The sequence below is a fragment of the Hyla sarda genome, chromosome 1 (genome assembly GCF_029499605.1).
Source record: "Hyla sarda isolate aHylSar1 chromosome 1, aHylSar1.hap1, whole genome shotgun sequence".
Classification (NCBI taxonomy): domain Eukaryota; kingdom Metazoa; phylum Chordata; class Amphibia; order Anura; family Hylidae; genus Hyla; species Hyla sarda.
The window spans coordinates 467,456,487-467,472,776 of NC_079189.1; the positions used below are offsets into that span (position 1 = coordinate 467,456,487).

At 40.8% G+C, this 16,290-nt stretch overlaps 1 protein-coding gene across 1 annotated transcript in view; it reads left to right on the plus strand.

The window, feature by feature from the left end:
• The window catches only part of MAPKAPK5 (MAPK activated protein kinase 5), a 74,525-nt gene that overhangs the window by 7,263 nt on the left and 50,972 nt on the right, over positions 1-16,290 (plus strand). Inside the window, exons 2-7 of the mRNA XM_056536541.1 lie at positions 220-293; positions 2,277-2,352; positions 9,454-9,551; positions 10,584-10,692; positions 11,393-11,482; positions 14,564-14,659. Of these exons, the coding sequence (XP_056392516.1) occupies positions 220-293; positions 2,277-2,352; positions 9,454-9,551; positions 10,584-10,692; positions 11,393-11,482; positions 14,564-14,659 (543 nt within the window). The remainder of the gene's footprint in view (positions 1-219; positions 294-2,276; positions 2,353-9,453; positions 9,552-10,583; positions 10,693-11,392; positions 11,483-14,563; positions 14,660-16,290) is intronic.

Consider the following 16,290-nt stretch of genomic DNA (forward strand, 5'->3'; position numbering starts at 1 on the left):
AAAAAAAGTACCAGCAAATCTCGTTTTAGTCTGAAATGCTTCTTTTTGTTACCAGGTCTCGCAGGACTATCACACAATTCTTATTCAGAAATCTGCTGTATTCTCTTTCTGTGTCATAACTGTAAATGGATAGATGTGATGCTTATTTTATTTTAGACATGACCAGAAAGGTATATTTGTGTTCAGTGTTTAACCAAATGTATTGCTGTATGTGTACAGGAGACTTCCATTCTTGAAGAATTTAATATCAATTGGACCCAGAAGCTTGGTGCTGGAATCAGTGGTCCTGTAAGGTACTACATTTTATTATCTTATTAAAGCTAATCCTAAAGTGGGTTGGATATCTAGTCTTAAGAGCAATTCTGACTATTTATTAACTACTAAAAAGAAAAAAAGAAAAGACTTTATGACGGGGCGATAGACATCTTATTAGTTTACTTACAGGTCAGTTCTTGTATTTATGGTACTTCTGATATTGTCCATACATGTGTGTTGTGATATCATTAGTTTTGCTGTAAACGTCAAACAGCTGTTCTTGAAAAATAATAATAAAACCTACACAATATTGTATATGAATTGTAGAAGACTTCTCTGTCCTGTCACCATAGTATTCAGTTACATAAGCTCTGACACAGTAGCCTTCATCTATTTATACCAGGGTACAGAATCGCTTCCTTTTTGGGGTTTGTCCTGCCATCTGGTACAAGTGTGGATTCTGTCTAACCAACAATAACCTTCCTGACACATAGCGACCATGCCACTCCACCCATTGTTTGATATCTTTGTACTGCTTATAAAACACATCACTTGATATAGTGCTCTGCTGTCATATTAACATTACATTATGTACCATAGACAAAATATATTGTAAGAGTCTCAGAAATGAAGGTTATAGGTTGTACCTTGTCACCACTCACATCAGTCAGGATTAACCTTAGTCCCTATTCACTGCGTTTGTAGTTGTTATATGTAGATTTTCCCCATTGAAATTGGTGATCGATAAAATCATCATAATGTCATTCATAGACTAAGAAACAGTCATTTCAGTGTGGTAAAACACTGCCACATTTAACTGTCTTTAAAACATTACTGTTATGTAAAACAGCTTTTTACATGTTGTCCAGATGTGTCAAAAGTTGTGATCACATCTGGTCTCGCTCCTGACCTGCTGCAATGGTGAGCTACAGTGGGGTGAAGTGCGCAGGAGCATGTGCCTTACACTCTGGCTGTCAGTCAAATCCAAATTTTTCTCAATGCAGTGGAAAGGTCATATTGGCAGGCCGGGCAGTGGAGCGTGATGCTGTGCACTGTACCGTCTTATAACTTGCGATCACAGCGGGTTTCAGGAGTGCGAGTATCATAGCTCTTTCCATCTCTACACAGCTTCAAGCCAGTTTGTAAGCTAAACCGTGATTGGTTAAAGAGGTATTCCGCTGCTCTGCGTTCTGAACAATATGTCCCGAAAGCTTAGAGCCAGCTCCGGGGCTTGTGACGTCACGGCCCGGCCCCCTCGTGACATCACGCCCCACCCCCTAGTGACGTCACGCCCCACCCCCTCAATGCAAGTTTATGGAAGTGGGCGTGACGGCCGTCACGCTCCCTCCCATAAACTTGCATTGAAGGGGTGGGGCATGACATCACGAGGGGGCCGTGCCGTGACGTCAAAATGTTCCAAAAGCTGAGCAGCGGAGTACCCACTATAAGTAAAAAAATAATAATAATGAGTTATTGATGAAGCCCTGATGTTCATTTACCCTATAAAATCTGTTTTCTTAAAGGGGTACACCAGTGGAAAACTTTTATTTATTTATTTTTTTTATCAACTGGTGTCAGAAAATTAAACAGATTTGTAAATTACTTCTATTAAAAAATCTTAATCCTTCCAGTATTTATCAGCTGCTGAATACTACAGAGGAAATTATTTTCTTTTTGGAACACAGACCATAGTGCTCTCTGCTGACATCTCTGTCCATTTTAAAAACTGTCCAGAGTAGAAGAAAATCCCCGTAGCAAACATATGCTGCTCTGGACAGATGTCAGCAGAGAGCACTGTGTTCATGATGTCAGCAGAGAGGTCTCTGTTCCAAAAAGAAAAGAATTTCCTCTGTAGTATTCAGCAGCTGATAAGTACTGGAAGGAGTAAGATTTTTTTTTTTTTTTATAGAAAAAATTTACAAATCTGTTTAACTTTCGGGCACCAGTTGATTTAAAAAAAAAAAAAAAAAAAAAGTTTTCCACCGGAGTACCCTTTTAAAGATTTCAATTTTATTTTTCAGAGTTTGTGTGAAAAAGTCAACACAAGAACGTTTTGCACTGAAAATTCTCATTGATCGCCCCAAAGCCCGAAATGAGGTGAGCTATTCCTGTCCAACTTAATTGAGTTTTGGTTTCCTATTCAATCCTATTGTGTTGTATTTTTGTGCTGCAGCAGTATGCTATTTATTTTCTCACCAGCCTATAGCAAGCCACATGTTTAATTCAGTCATATCTATTTTATGATTTATAAAGCATTAAAGGTGTTGTCCAGGATTAAAGAAAACTGCTGATTTCTTCCAATAACAGCGCTACACTTGTCCTCAGTTTGTGTGTGGTATTGCAGCTTCTGTTGAAGTGAATGAAGCCAAGTTGTAATACCACATACAACCTGAGGACAGCTGCGGTTCTGTTTTTGAAAAACAAAGTTGCTCTGTTTGTCTGTATTTCTGGATATCCCCTTTAAGTTGTCTGTGTGAGTATTAATAAAGTTATTAGAAACATTTACTGTGATGGGTTATATGTAAAGATGTATGCACATAAACATACTTGAAGTGGCTTCATTATCAGAAGTTAGTAATGTGGGCCACATGTGTGATCCATGTGCACCTGTATGACTAGGTTCACACAGTGAGGATTTAATCAAGCATTCTGCACTTAGGTTCTCACCAAATCTGCTGACAATTCATGTAAGGGAATGGATTATTTAATATCCCATTCACAAGCAGAGGAAAAATATGGATATACATTTTTGGGAACAATGAGCACATGGATTCTTCTTGCAGATTCTGCATGTAAAAGCTTTGAATTAGACCTTATGCTCGTGATACATCAGTGGCACATCCAAGTGTCGGCCTTTCTACTGCAGATCCTTTAGTCACAATTGCCATAGGTAAATCCTCAGTGTGTGGATTTAACCTAAATCAGATGAAAGATCACTGTGTTATATTTTTTAATGGTTCATTCACACATGTGGGGTTTACTGCAGGTTTTCTGCCGTTGATTCTGCTACTCATTGACTTTAATGGGTGGCAAAATCCACTGCAGAGAATCTGCAGCAAAATTGTTAAATCTGTAATCCTATTGTTGAAATTGGGAGACAAATCATTGTGTCTCAATGGAGTGTTAGGGGTCAGACGGTATTGTTTGTTTTTTGTGTTTAAACATAGGCAATAGAATTAGAATGCCTTTAAGGGTAGGGTCACATGTGCCGTATTTTGCTGTGTATTTGCTACTTCATATTTTCCTACACACTGAAGTCAATAGGTAGCTAAATCAGCTGCAGAACATACCTACCCTAAAGTGGTATTCCAAGTGCTGTCAGGTCACTATGACCTCTGTGACCCCCACCAACACAGTGTATGAAGAGGGCAGAGTTCTGCATCTTGCCTTCTGAGTATTTTTTCATGACAGCAGTTTCTGTCCTCCTAGCTGTGCAGGAAACTGCAGTGTAGCTTCTTTTATGTGAATGGAGCTGGCAGCAGTTTCCTCCGTAGCTCTATGCCCTTCAGCATTGCTATAAAGGAGAAATACAGAAGGCAGATGCAGTGCTTCACCCCAAATTAACAAAGTGCTACACAGACCAAACTCTCCTCTTGCTTCCATATTTTGTAAGCTTAGCACATTTACTGACCCCCTGGAATACCATTCACACTCGATATGGGTGCGAGGTTAAAAACCACAAACGGCAGCACTATTTTTGACTGATCTAGGAAGAACACTATTTACTATCAATCATAGCAAAGTTATGACATCAGGTACTGGAGGTGGGGAGTCTCAAAGCTGTAAACCATTTGTTACTGGGGCAAAAGGATTCCCAGGTCTTTATGTCAAGCCTCCTTAACCCCTTAAGGACGAAGCCCATTTTGGCCTTAAGGACGCAGAAAATTTTATGTTTACGTTTTCATTTTTTCCTCCTCGCCTTCAAAAAATCATAACTCTTTTATATTTTCATCCACAGACTAGTATGAGGGCTTGTTTTTTGCACGACCAGTTTTCCTTTGTAATGATATCAATTACTTCACCATAAAATGTATGGCACAGCCAAAAAAATACTATTTGTGTGGGGAAATTAAAAAGAAAACCGCAATTTTGCTAATTTTGGAAGGTTTTGTTTTCACGCCGTACAATTTATGGTAAAAATGACGTGTTCTTTATTCTTTGGGTCAATACGATTAAAATGATACCAGTGATAACATACTTTTCTATTACTGTTGCGCTTAACCAAATTAGTACTTTTAAGATCACCCTATTTTGAAGACCTATAACTTTTTCATTTTTCCGTATAAACGGCGGTATGAGGGCTCATTTTTTGAGCCGTGATCTGTACTTTTCATTGATACCATATTTGCTTATATAAAACTTTTAATACATTTGTTATTAATTTTTTTGGGAATAAAATGTTATAAAAAAGCAGCTATTTTGGACTTTTTTTTTTTTTTTTTATGTTCACACCGTTCACCGTACGGTATCATTAACATTTTATTTTAATAGTTCAGATATTTTTATTTTTATTTTATTTTATTTTTATTTTTAGATTTTAACACTTTTTGGGGGTGAAATAGGGAAAATGGGGCAATTTACATTTTTATTTATTTTCACTTTTACTTTTATTTTTACACTTTAATAGTCCCCATAGGGGACTATTTATAGCAATCACTCGATTGCTAATACTGTTCAGTGCTATGCATAGGACATAGCACTGCTCAAGGTTATCGGTGATCTTCTGCTCTGGTCTGCGGGAAGGCAGATCAGAGCAGAAGACTCCCAGAAGGCAGCGGAGCCAAGTGAGGGGACCTCCGGCTGCCGTGCTGGATGATCGGATCACCGCGGCAGCACTGCCGGCGATCCGATCATCCAATTAAGTGACCGCAATGCTGCAGATGCCGTGATCGGTATTGATCACGGCATCTGAGGGGTTAATGGCCGACATCCGCGGGATCACGGGTGTCCGCCATTACCGGCCGGTCCCTGGCTGCGATCAACAGCCGGGACCTGCCGCGCATGATCCGGGCATCGCTCCGATGCCCGCAGTTATGCTTAGGACGTAAATGTACGTTCTGGTGCGTTAAGTACTGCATCACCAGGACGTACATTTTTGTCCTTCGTCGTTAAGGGGTTAAAGGGGTACTCCCCTGGGGAAAAAAATTTAAATCACCTGGTACCAGAAAGTTAAACAGATTTGTAAATTACTTCTATTTAAAAATCTTAATCCTTCCAGTACTTATCAGCTGCTGTATGCTCCACAGGAAGTTCTTTTCTTTTTGAATTTCCTTTCTGTCTGACCACAGTGCTCTCTGCTGACACCTCTGAACTGTCCAATGCTGGATAGGTTTGCTATGGGAATTTGCTCCTGCATTAGACAGTTCCTAACATGGACAGAGGTGTCAGCAGAGAGCACTGTGGTCAGACAGATAGGAAATTCAATAACATACAGCAGCTGATAAGTACTGGAAGTAACTTACAAATCTGTTTAACTTTCTGGCACCAGTTGATTTAAAAAAACAAAAATGTTTTCCAGTGGAGTCCCCCTTTAGAGGGTCCTAGGAATAGTTACAGATTGGCTGCAGTAGAACCTATGAAGGGGTAGTGTAGTCAAGAATTGGAGCCAAGAGATATTAGGAGAGCTGTCAGAAATGTGACAGACTAGAGGATGGGAGAATTGCTAAAAACAGACCTGAGGGTCAGATCCAAGAGAGAGACAACAGGTACCAGACAATCAGTCCAAGGGGGCTGAGGCAGAGGCAATATGAAGGTATAAGCCTGATGTCATGTTTTGGTTGTGGTTACCTACCAACCTGATGCTACTCTTGCCTGGGTAGGATAGGACACAGTGGAAGCTGGAGCCTAGCAACTAGACATGGCCGTCCGCAGTGACTAAGTATAATGTAGCTCTAGAATTGGGCAAGGTGAGTAAAAAGCAATATCAGAGGTCAGCATTTTATAGTAGTAAGCAAGAATTCCTATCATTTTATATAAAATGTTATGTGTGTGTTGGGGGAAAAAGCTTAGACATCATGCTTTGTAGTGTAATTGTTTCTCTAATACCTTTTATCTTAACAAATATAATGAAGCTTTTAGGTTGGTATTTTTTTTTTCCTGCCTATTGGGTTTCCTTACTTTCTAGCATGAGCGTGTATACGTGTTTGCATGCTTTTGTTGTTATGTGTATTACAATACGTTCATCTTTTAGTGTTAAACTACAGTGTTTTTGAAGCAATATAATTTTATTCTTTTTAACACTTTGTAGGTTGGTGCTTAATGTAGTCTGGTTTTCTTTCTTTTTGAATATTTTTTTTTTTTTCATTGCATGAAAACTGCAGTTTCCAAGAGGTTTCATATTTTTATCCTCCAAAAAAAGCTAGCATCGCAGTGCAGGATCTGTTTGACTGTTAGCCTTCATAGCCGATGATATACACTATAACATCCTTTTTTATTTTTATTTTTTATTTTTTGTGTGACAACAGGTTTGTCTATGAGCATGGCTCTGTGGGTGATTTCAGGAAAGAATGAAAATGGCTGACTTGTACACATTAACAGTTTTTACTGATATGGTGAATAGTTCCTTCCTTTACTGTCAAAATCTGCTTATCGCTGATGTGAGTGACCTGTGCAGGTTAATCTGTAGACCAGTTTTTTCCAACCAGGGTGCCTCCAGATGTTGCAAAACTCCTATTCCCAGCATGCCCGGACAGCCGAAGGCTGTCCGGGCATGCTGGGAGTTGGAGTTTTGCAACAGCTTGAGGCACCCTGGTTGGAAAACACTGCTGTAGACACTGTCCACCTTACTGGAAAACTAATCAATTGTGCTACATGAAGTGAGAGGTGTCTGGACACTGAATACACAATAGACACCATTGACCTATAACACAACTTATTCATTCACTTATCTTTCCTGTCTCTCCTAATCTGGGTGGGTGGCTTTTTCTTTTGCACTTTATTAGATTATAAGAAAACACCAGTCAACAATCTGAATAATATGATGGTTGGTGTAGGGTGCTTTTGTCAAAGTGTACACACAAGGATCCGCAACCCCCCCCCCCCCCCCCAAGCAGATTCCATATCTGTGCAATGCTTTTTAACTCTTGAAGTTGAGCAGTGCCCGAGGTCCCACATATCTACTTCTGGTTACTATTGGCCTAGTGTACATGGTAATGGAGTATCAGGGTTGATAACTATCAGTATACTTCTGAACGCTCAAGTGGAACTCTGCAGGTATCATGTTACAGGGCAGGAGGAGCTGAGCCGATTGATGGATATATTTGTGGGTAACCATCCAGTAGAACTAGTGTTCTTCATTTTTTTATTATTTAAACCCCAGTTTTTTTTTTTCTTTTTTTTTTCTGGGACTAGAAGCCCAGTGGGCAGTCTTATCTAGGGATCGACCGATTATTAGTTTGGCCGATATTATTGGCCGATATTCACGATTCTGGACATTATCGGTATCAGCAATTACCTTGCCGATAATGCATCGCCCCAGCCAGAGACCGCCGCTGCCCCGTTGCCTCCCCCATCCCCGGTTTTATAATTACCTGTTCCCGGGGTCCGCGCTACTTCTGGCTGCTGCGGCGTCCTGTTATGCTGTGCCATGACGAGTGACGTCCTCAACGCGACGTCACAGTCAGTGCGCACAGTGACAGCTTAAGACGCCGCCAGAGCCAGAAGTAGCGCGGACCCCGGGAACAGGTAATTATAAAACCGGGGAAGGGGGAGGCAATGGGGCAACGGTGGTGGTTGGACTAAGGACTGGCAGGGGGAGAGAAGCGGTCAGTGGTGGTCTCTGGGCAGAGGATAGGTAGGGGGGGCAGCGGCGGTGGTAGGACTCAGGAGGACCCCAGGACAGGCAGTGGGAGAGAAGCAGGTGGCAGTCTCAGGCACTGCAAAAGCCGCTACTGTTCATTGATTTAAAGAGCCCGTTTTAAATCAATGATCTGCAGCGGCGTCACCAGGGGTGGGGGGGGATGGGGGGGGGGGGGGTATAAATAGCTGATAACTTATACCAGAATGTCAGTATAAATTATTAGCTATCGGCCTTAACCTCCACAGATTATCGGTATCGGCCCTAAAAAATCGATATCAGTCGATCACTGACTGACAACATTCTGTGTCTCACTGTGCATGTACACCAGCCCACTGGACACCTTCTGGTTCAGATTAAGGCTGCGATCACACCACATTTTTGCAATACAGTTCCCATATCAGATTTTTGTTGAAAAACATATTCCTCAACACTGTACTAAACTGTTTCAAAACTAATTTTAACCCATATACGGTTTAAAAATGAGTTTCAAAATGATGTCCGGTTGTATCCATTTAAAAAAAAAAAATATGTTTTTAACTTTTCACTCCATTATGAATAGTTTCACTTGTCAAAAACCGTATGGTACAAACCAAATGGAACCGTACGCACATACGGTTATCTACGGTTCCCATTGACTCCCATGACTCCCAAAAAATTATCAAAACGTTTATTCACCGGGACCAAAAACCGTGGTAGGCCACTGTTTTGGGTACAGGGAAATAACTGACAAGACGCAAAACGGATGAAACCGGATGCATCGTTTGGCATATGGTTTTCAATTGAGAGTCAATGCATACAATTTTCAATACGGTTCCATATGGTTTTCAAATTGAAAACGTATACGGGGACTGTATTGCAAAAACGTGGTGTGAATGCAGCCTAACACATGTCTAATGAACCTTTTCCCACAAATATTTGTATCAATCTGCTCAGCTTGTTTCGTCTTAAACATGAGGGCAAATTTTTGTTACATTTTCAACGTGACAGGTTCCCTTTAAATCCTAGATATGCCTTTAATGCTCTTGAGTCAGTTCCAAAGAGGATTTTAATTTGACTACTCGGTCAGTGACCATTCTTGTGACTAGTAAGCTAGTCTGCACTTAGTCACTTATAATGAAAGGGCTTAGGAAGACTTAATATTGTAATATTACTGTTATTGTTGTTACTTCCATGTCTGTTTCTCAGATTCCATCTGACTGGTTGCTGTGCTGTAAAGCAGCATGTTTAATAGGCTGGTGCCATTATTTGCTTTTCTGCATGAATCATCTAAATCACAAGCTGCTTGACGTATTCCCGAGGTGATGACCAAGGGTTTTCTTGCCTTTCATTAGAACTGTACATTCACGTTCATTGGTCAGGCTAACTATACATGAGCTAATACCAGTCCCCTTTTCTTTAAGGTACGACTACATATGTTGTGCGCATCTCATCCAAACATTGTACAAATAATTGACGTTTATGCAAACAGTGTGCAGTTCCCCCACGAATCGACCCCCAGGTAAGACCAGGCAATTCTGTGCGAACGATTTGTCCCCCATGGCCTCAATAACATCCATGTATTTTACCGCTTGATTACATGTACTTTACTCTTTTGCAGAAATGTGGCCTCCAATAGTTTGCCCTGTAACAAATGTAAGACTTTTAATAATAGGATGACCTAGTTCTGAAGGGTTTATTTTGGATTTTGTGTTGATTCTTAATTCCTTATGTGCTGCTTTTCCTAGGTACTTATACAAATGTTTTTCTTTTCTCAAGGACACAGAAAAGTGTATATATGAGTACTTTTCAATGGTCCTTCAGTGTATAGCGCTGGAGAACATTCCTGTTCTCTGGTCTGTTTGTACACTAGGCATTCTGTATAAAAATAAAAAATAAATCAATTATTAGGAGTATTAATCTCTGTATAGAACATTGCAGTAAAATGCCCAGTTTAGCACTTTGCCAGTCACTAGATGCTAGCTATATTTAGTGTCCCCCTGTTTTAGAGTCTGCCTGAAAGCAGCTGGCTATGTGGCGCACATCTGATGAACTTTTCAAGTGTCAGAGTTAAAGTTGCAATAGTATTTCACGATGTAGCTGATCTGTTATTATTACTAATGGGCTAGTAGTCATGAGCATTTGGTGCTGGCCCAACCAGCTCCAGCTATTAAGCAATGCCAGCTAGATACAAAGGCATAAATATAACATTAAACATTTACACATGAGAACGGATGACAGTGATGTAGTTCTTCCTTTTCATTGCACATTAACCACCAGTAAGATAAATGATTACCAAGACAGCAGAGGCACAGGTCAGACATTGTGTACAATGTCTGCACAGAATGACAGGAAGGTTGGGATTATCACTGCTGGAAGAGAAGTGCCAGTGCTGTCAATCTGGGGCGCGACGTTCACCCAAACCAAACCAAAATCTTACCAGACAACGAATGGGGGGAGAAAGGCAAGGGTGCGCCTTCCGTTGACCAGCATCAGCATTAATTGCATACTCACTGATATTTGACCCGCTCTTTAAATTAACACTTTTGAACAGGGCACGGCTCCTAATTGTTATGGAGATGATGGAGGGGGGCGAGCTGTTTCACAGAATCAGCCAGCACCGGCACTTCACTGAGAAGCAAGCCAGCCAAGTAACAAAGCAGGCAAGTTCCGGAAGCTTCCACCAGCAGTCGTGCAATGAACAACTTAAGGGCTAAAGGCATATTAAAGCGACATAGGTTCTCACTTATTGCCTGCTTTGTTATAATCAGATTATGTGATGCACGCTGCCACTGGCATAACTGGTTTGTTTCAGCCACTCTTCGTAATTCCTTTTTTTTCTGGGGTTACCATAAGCTTGTACTCTGCTTCAAAGGCCTTCAGTGGACTGCAAGTCTATCATATGATCAACACAATAAATGGCCGTACTCTTGATTTTTGGTTGGTGATTTGACATTTATAGGTTACTCTCTGAAATTTGTAATTCTATTCAATGAAAAGTTCAGTATTTCCCACTTCTCTCGGTGCAGATGTACAAGATTATAGCACATAACCTTCCATACGATTCAATTTCCGCTTCTCTAAGAAGCCTTACAGTATGTTATTAGTTCCTTGTCCATTGTAGCTTTGTGATTCTTACACCCTGCCGTCTCTTACCCGAGTGTTGCCAATCACTTGGAGCTGAAAGGTTGAGTATACTTAGGGCATCTAGTATGTTATAAGAGCAGAGAGGTTCATGAATTTGACTGCTTTGTTGCAAGATGGATCTGTGCTGTTATGCAGTATTGCAGCTCATCTCACAATAAACCAGTTACTATCTAAACAGTACAAACAAACATACTGACTTGCATTTTCTTTTTACAGATTGCTTTGGCCCTACAGCATTGTCACTCGCTAAACATTGCACACCGAGATCTAAAACCAGAGAATCTACTCTTTAAAGATAACTCTTTGGTAAGATATAATGTCTGGTTAAGCATTTGTTTAGTGCAAGAGTGATATGAAATGTGTTTTTATTTAATATAAAATGCAATAAAAGGCATACAACACCAATAGTTACAGTATAAAATCATATGTGAATGTTTAAAGGGGTCCCAAGAGGACAATGCCTATCCACAGGATAGACAAACAAGCAGACAGAGCAGCACACTTAAAGCTGTAGGTGGGTACAGGCTGTGGTTAGACCGTGGTCGCAGGTCCCTTCTTGATATAGTGGAAGCAGGCACGGCAGCACTCCAAGGTTGTAATAAGTAGTGGCTTTTATTATCACCAAAAATGTACAGCTATACATTTTTTGGTGATAATAAAAGCCACTACTTATCACAACCTAGGAGTGCTGCCATGCCTGCTTCCACTATATCCACAGGATAGGATATAATTGTCTGATTGGGGGAGGTTTGACTGTTGGCTTCCCTCCGATGACGAGAAAGGGGGTCCCAAGTGCTGCTCTTAATGAAGAGGCACTTTAGTATGCGCACTGTTTCTTATTTCAAATTGCTTGGAACTGCCAGAGACTTCTTGGTATAACCCCTTTGTCATGTAGAAAAATTATAATTCGCAGTTTAAGTATCATTGTGGTCAGAATTATTAGTTAGTAAGTGTCCATAATAGTTGGTAACCATATGGCGTATTTCAAAACACAACCTTTTGTAATAACTTAATAGATAGTAGGATACAGAATAAAGAGTGAATAGACTGGCAACCCAAATTCAAAAAGATTCAACATCACAGTGGCACAGTCACAGTTGGCAGTACATGACCTAATGAAACAATATATAGTGGGAACTTATCTAGAGGGTTATCAGTCGTGGCCAATAGATATGCCATGTTGCTGGAGTATAGGTTCGCTAAGGAAAGGAAGGACTGCCCTCCAAAATTCTGCAATCGAGCATTCCAAACAGGATTGTAGACAGAGGCGATTCACCTAGCACCCATTAAGGAAGCATGCCGCCCAGGCAGTAGCCTAAGACACTATATCATTGGGCAATTATCAGGTGAATGAGCATTTCCAGGAATGCTCATTCCCAATAATAAGCTCATGTAAATGGGCAAGTGAGCAGCCATCAAACAAGTTTGTTCCTTGGCTGATCACACCTGTGTAAACAGGTTGTGTATGGCCAATAATGTTGAATTATAAGGCCCACACCATTGATCTAGCCTTCAGAAAGCTCAATAACCAAGCACCCATCTCTGAGATTAAAACTCTTTTCCTGCAGCCAGAGGGCCATTACCTCCTGTGGGAACAAAAGATTGCGCATGAAGAAATCCAATATGCCCATTTTTATTGATCAGACTTTTTTTTTCTTGCCTACGTTTGCAGTGGAAATAACAATATGGCGATGTATTGAGCCCATTTGTTGCCCTTTTTAAAAGCAACATTAAGCTGCACAATTTTTGCCCAAATCGTGTGTATACTTAATAATATACGTTTGTCTATTTCTGTTCAGTTTAATAATTCATGTTCTGTACTGACACTGGAATATGTAGTGCAGACCAGTAATGTTTAACATGCATTTAGTTATGTTAGATAGCCAACATGTTAGGTCAATAACCTCTACATGTAGTAAAGAAAAACTGACACTGTTCACCCGCATTAAACTCAATATACTGGGTTAACAGCATAAAAATGATTGGTTGCTTACGTTAATTGTTCCTGTATTGGCTATTGTGTTTCTCGCAATGGAGGCAGGGAGCCAGCTTGCCGTGCTTTTCCTGCCTCCTCGATATGCCCCACTCTGCCTGCCCCTGTAATGAATAGGGTAATGTTTTTACTCTTAAAGGAGTACTGTGGTGCTTTTTCTTATTATCCAATTGTGCCTGGGTTGCAAAAAGAAAAAAACACATTAAAGCACCTTCTTTCAGTCCCCCGTTGTGCTAATGTAGCTCTTCTCTCCCCTGGTCCCAGTGTTCTTCCTACTTCCTGTGCTTGGAATGTCACACTGCAACCAGCTTATTGCCAGCCGCAGCAATGTCCCGCCTCTGCCTTGATACACTAAGCGCAGTGTCCTTTAACAAGCCTGGGAAGCAGGGATCAGGGGGGACCCAGGCTTGTTACATGATACTGTGCTCACTGTATCACTGGCCAGGGCGGGACATCGCTGCGGCCGGCGATAAGCTGATCGTAGTGTAAGGCTGGGTTCCCACTACGTTTTCTCGCATACGGCAGGGGGGGAGCTAAAACCTTGCGCTCCCGTATGCCTTTCTATGCGCTCCCGTATGTTATTCATTTCAATGAGCTGGCCGCAGTGAAATGTTCGGTCGGCTCATTTTTGCGCCCTATGCGCTTTTACAACCGGACCTAAAACCATGGTTGACCACAGTTTTGGGTCCGGTGAAAAAGCGCATACGGCGCAAAAATGAGCCGACCGGACGAACGTTTCACTGCGGCCTGCTCATTGAAATGAATTACAAACGGGAGCGCAAGGTTTCAGCTCCCCCCAGCCGTATGTGCTCCCGTATGGGAGAAAACGTAGTGTGAACCCAGCCTTAAGCTGCCTTTACCGGATGTCAAAAAGAACAGCTCATCCTGGCAGAGGTAAAGACTAGTACAGAATATGTACTGTAGGGGGCGCTGTCAGTCAGTCCATACACTTAAGTAATGCAGGTATTTTACCAGTGAAATGCCCATTCTGATTGGTCAGATCTTCCAGGCATTCACACATTTTGCAGATCTGGATTCTCCGTTGCATTGTATGTTGAGTCTGGTTTTCAAGTCACAATGGTCCAGAAGAGACCATTGTATGTTGAAAATATTGTAACCTGAGGCCATTGTAAGTTGAGGGATCACTGTGACATTTATGTGTGTATAGATAGCTAATATAAGAAATAACATACAAAGCAATATACTTTGATTAGCGTTATATAAAGCTTTGATCATGTTAGGATAGTAACAACAATGTTTCTCTATGATTCCAGCATATTACTTCTGATCAGCCCAACCTGGTACAATCCCCACACTCCACTTATTCCACAATTGCTAAATAGGTTCCCTCTTAACTCACCATAATGCTATTTTTAACATTTGTTTATTTTCAGGATGCTCCTGTGAAATTATGTGATTTTGGTTTTGCAAAAATAGACCAGGGGGACCTAATGACGCCACAGTTTACTCCATATTATGTAGCACCTCAGGTAACTACTGTTTTGCTCAATTGGCTGCTCTTCGTAAAATGTCTTTACAATCCTTCTGAATGGAATGTCATAAGTTATTTTATTTGCTTTTTTAGGGTAGGGTCACACATAGCGTATATGCAGCTTTTTTCATGGTGCACAGCAGGAAATATGCTGCGTATTCTCTTATGAGCAGACACACAGGGCTACCCGGCGGCAGTCCTGTGTGCACAGTGAGGTTTGGAGCCTCTAAATCTTTCTTCCCACAAAGGCATGTGGTAGGGAAGCCTCGTGTGTCTGTTCATAGGAGAATATGCAGCAAATTTCCTGCTGTGCAGCGGATTACGTGTGAAATATGTTGCGTATACATTGTGTGACCCTACCCTTACATTGTATGACCACTTTAGTAAACACTCCTGTCCTTTTAGTGATTGGCACTTCCATCTATGGAAGTTATCTATGGTCCAGTTTTGGTGTGAATTCACTGGAATAGTTGTGGGCAGTGTCTTTACAAACTGCCTACCTGACGTGTCAGAATTTGGTTTAAGTAGCATAAATTTATAGACACTTTCTATCAGATAATGGTGTGGGGAATGTTTTCTTGGCGCACCCTGGGTCCCCCAATACCTGTGGATGGACATTTGCGCCGTAAGGCCTAAGCATTGTGGCTGATCAAGTTTAACCCTTCTTGGCAGCTGTTTCCCCTACGGCAGAAGGTTCTTTTCGGCAGGACAATGCACCATTCAATAAAAGGTCCTCATATCTTATGGCCTGACAAAACGATTCTGTCCACTTGTGACAATATTTCTGCAGAACAATTTCAACACCTAGTGAAAACTAGATCACAATGAGTTGCTGCAATTCTCTAGGCCGAAGTTGGTCCAACGCAATATTAGATGGGGGGATTCAGTGGAATCCCATTAACAAACGTGACTTCTCCGGTGGATTCCGACAGAATCCTATTTCTCGTAAGCTTTTTCACAGAATGTTCTGTGAGAATTTTCAGTTTTGTGAATGGTGCCTAATAGTTCAGATATTACATTGCAGATGCTTTAAGGCATGAATCCAGGTGTCTTTTTAACAACTTATGAAAATATGCACATCTGTGTGTAAAGTCAAGTTTCTGATCTAGGATAAAAAAAAAAAAAAAACCCCGGTTATTTCAATATGGGGCACAGTAGGAGAAGAATTGAATTATTGCAGATCTTCTTCCTGCAGATATCCACTAACTGAACATAAATTGTATGTAGTTACAGTAGCAAAGCCTGTACTAACAGATGGGGGGAAAGGAGCAGAACACGTCATATGAGCTACAAAGTTTGTAGTGACTTTTACCGTGACCACTATCTGTTATCATTGTGTGTTAGGGAAGTAAGGTGGGCTGTAGAACAAGCACATGAGCTCTAATGTATAAGATTGTATGCAGCCAACAAACTACTGCTCCAGAAGACTTGGTGTACACTTACAATACAAATACATTTTTATACAAGTATATTTTATTTGATTCAGAAAGAACTGCCATCAATAAAACTGTGGAAATAACATCTGACTCAAATTTGCAGATAAACCGGTCATATGATACTTTCTTTATATTCACTAAAATTCTAATCTTAAACCATGCAAATTATTTTGGCTACTACAATTGCAAATTT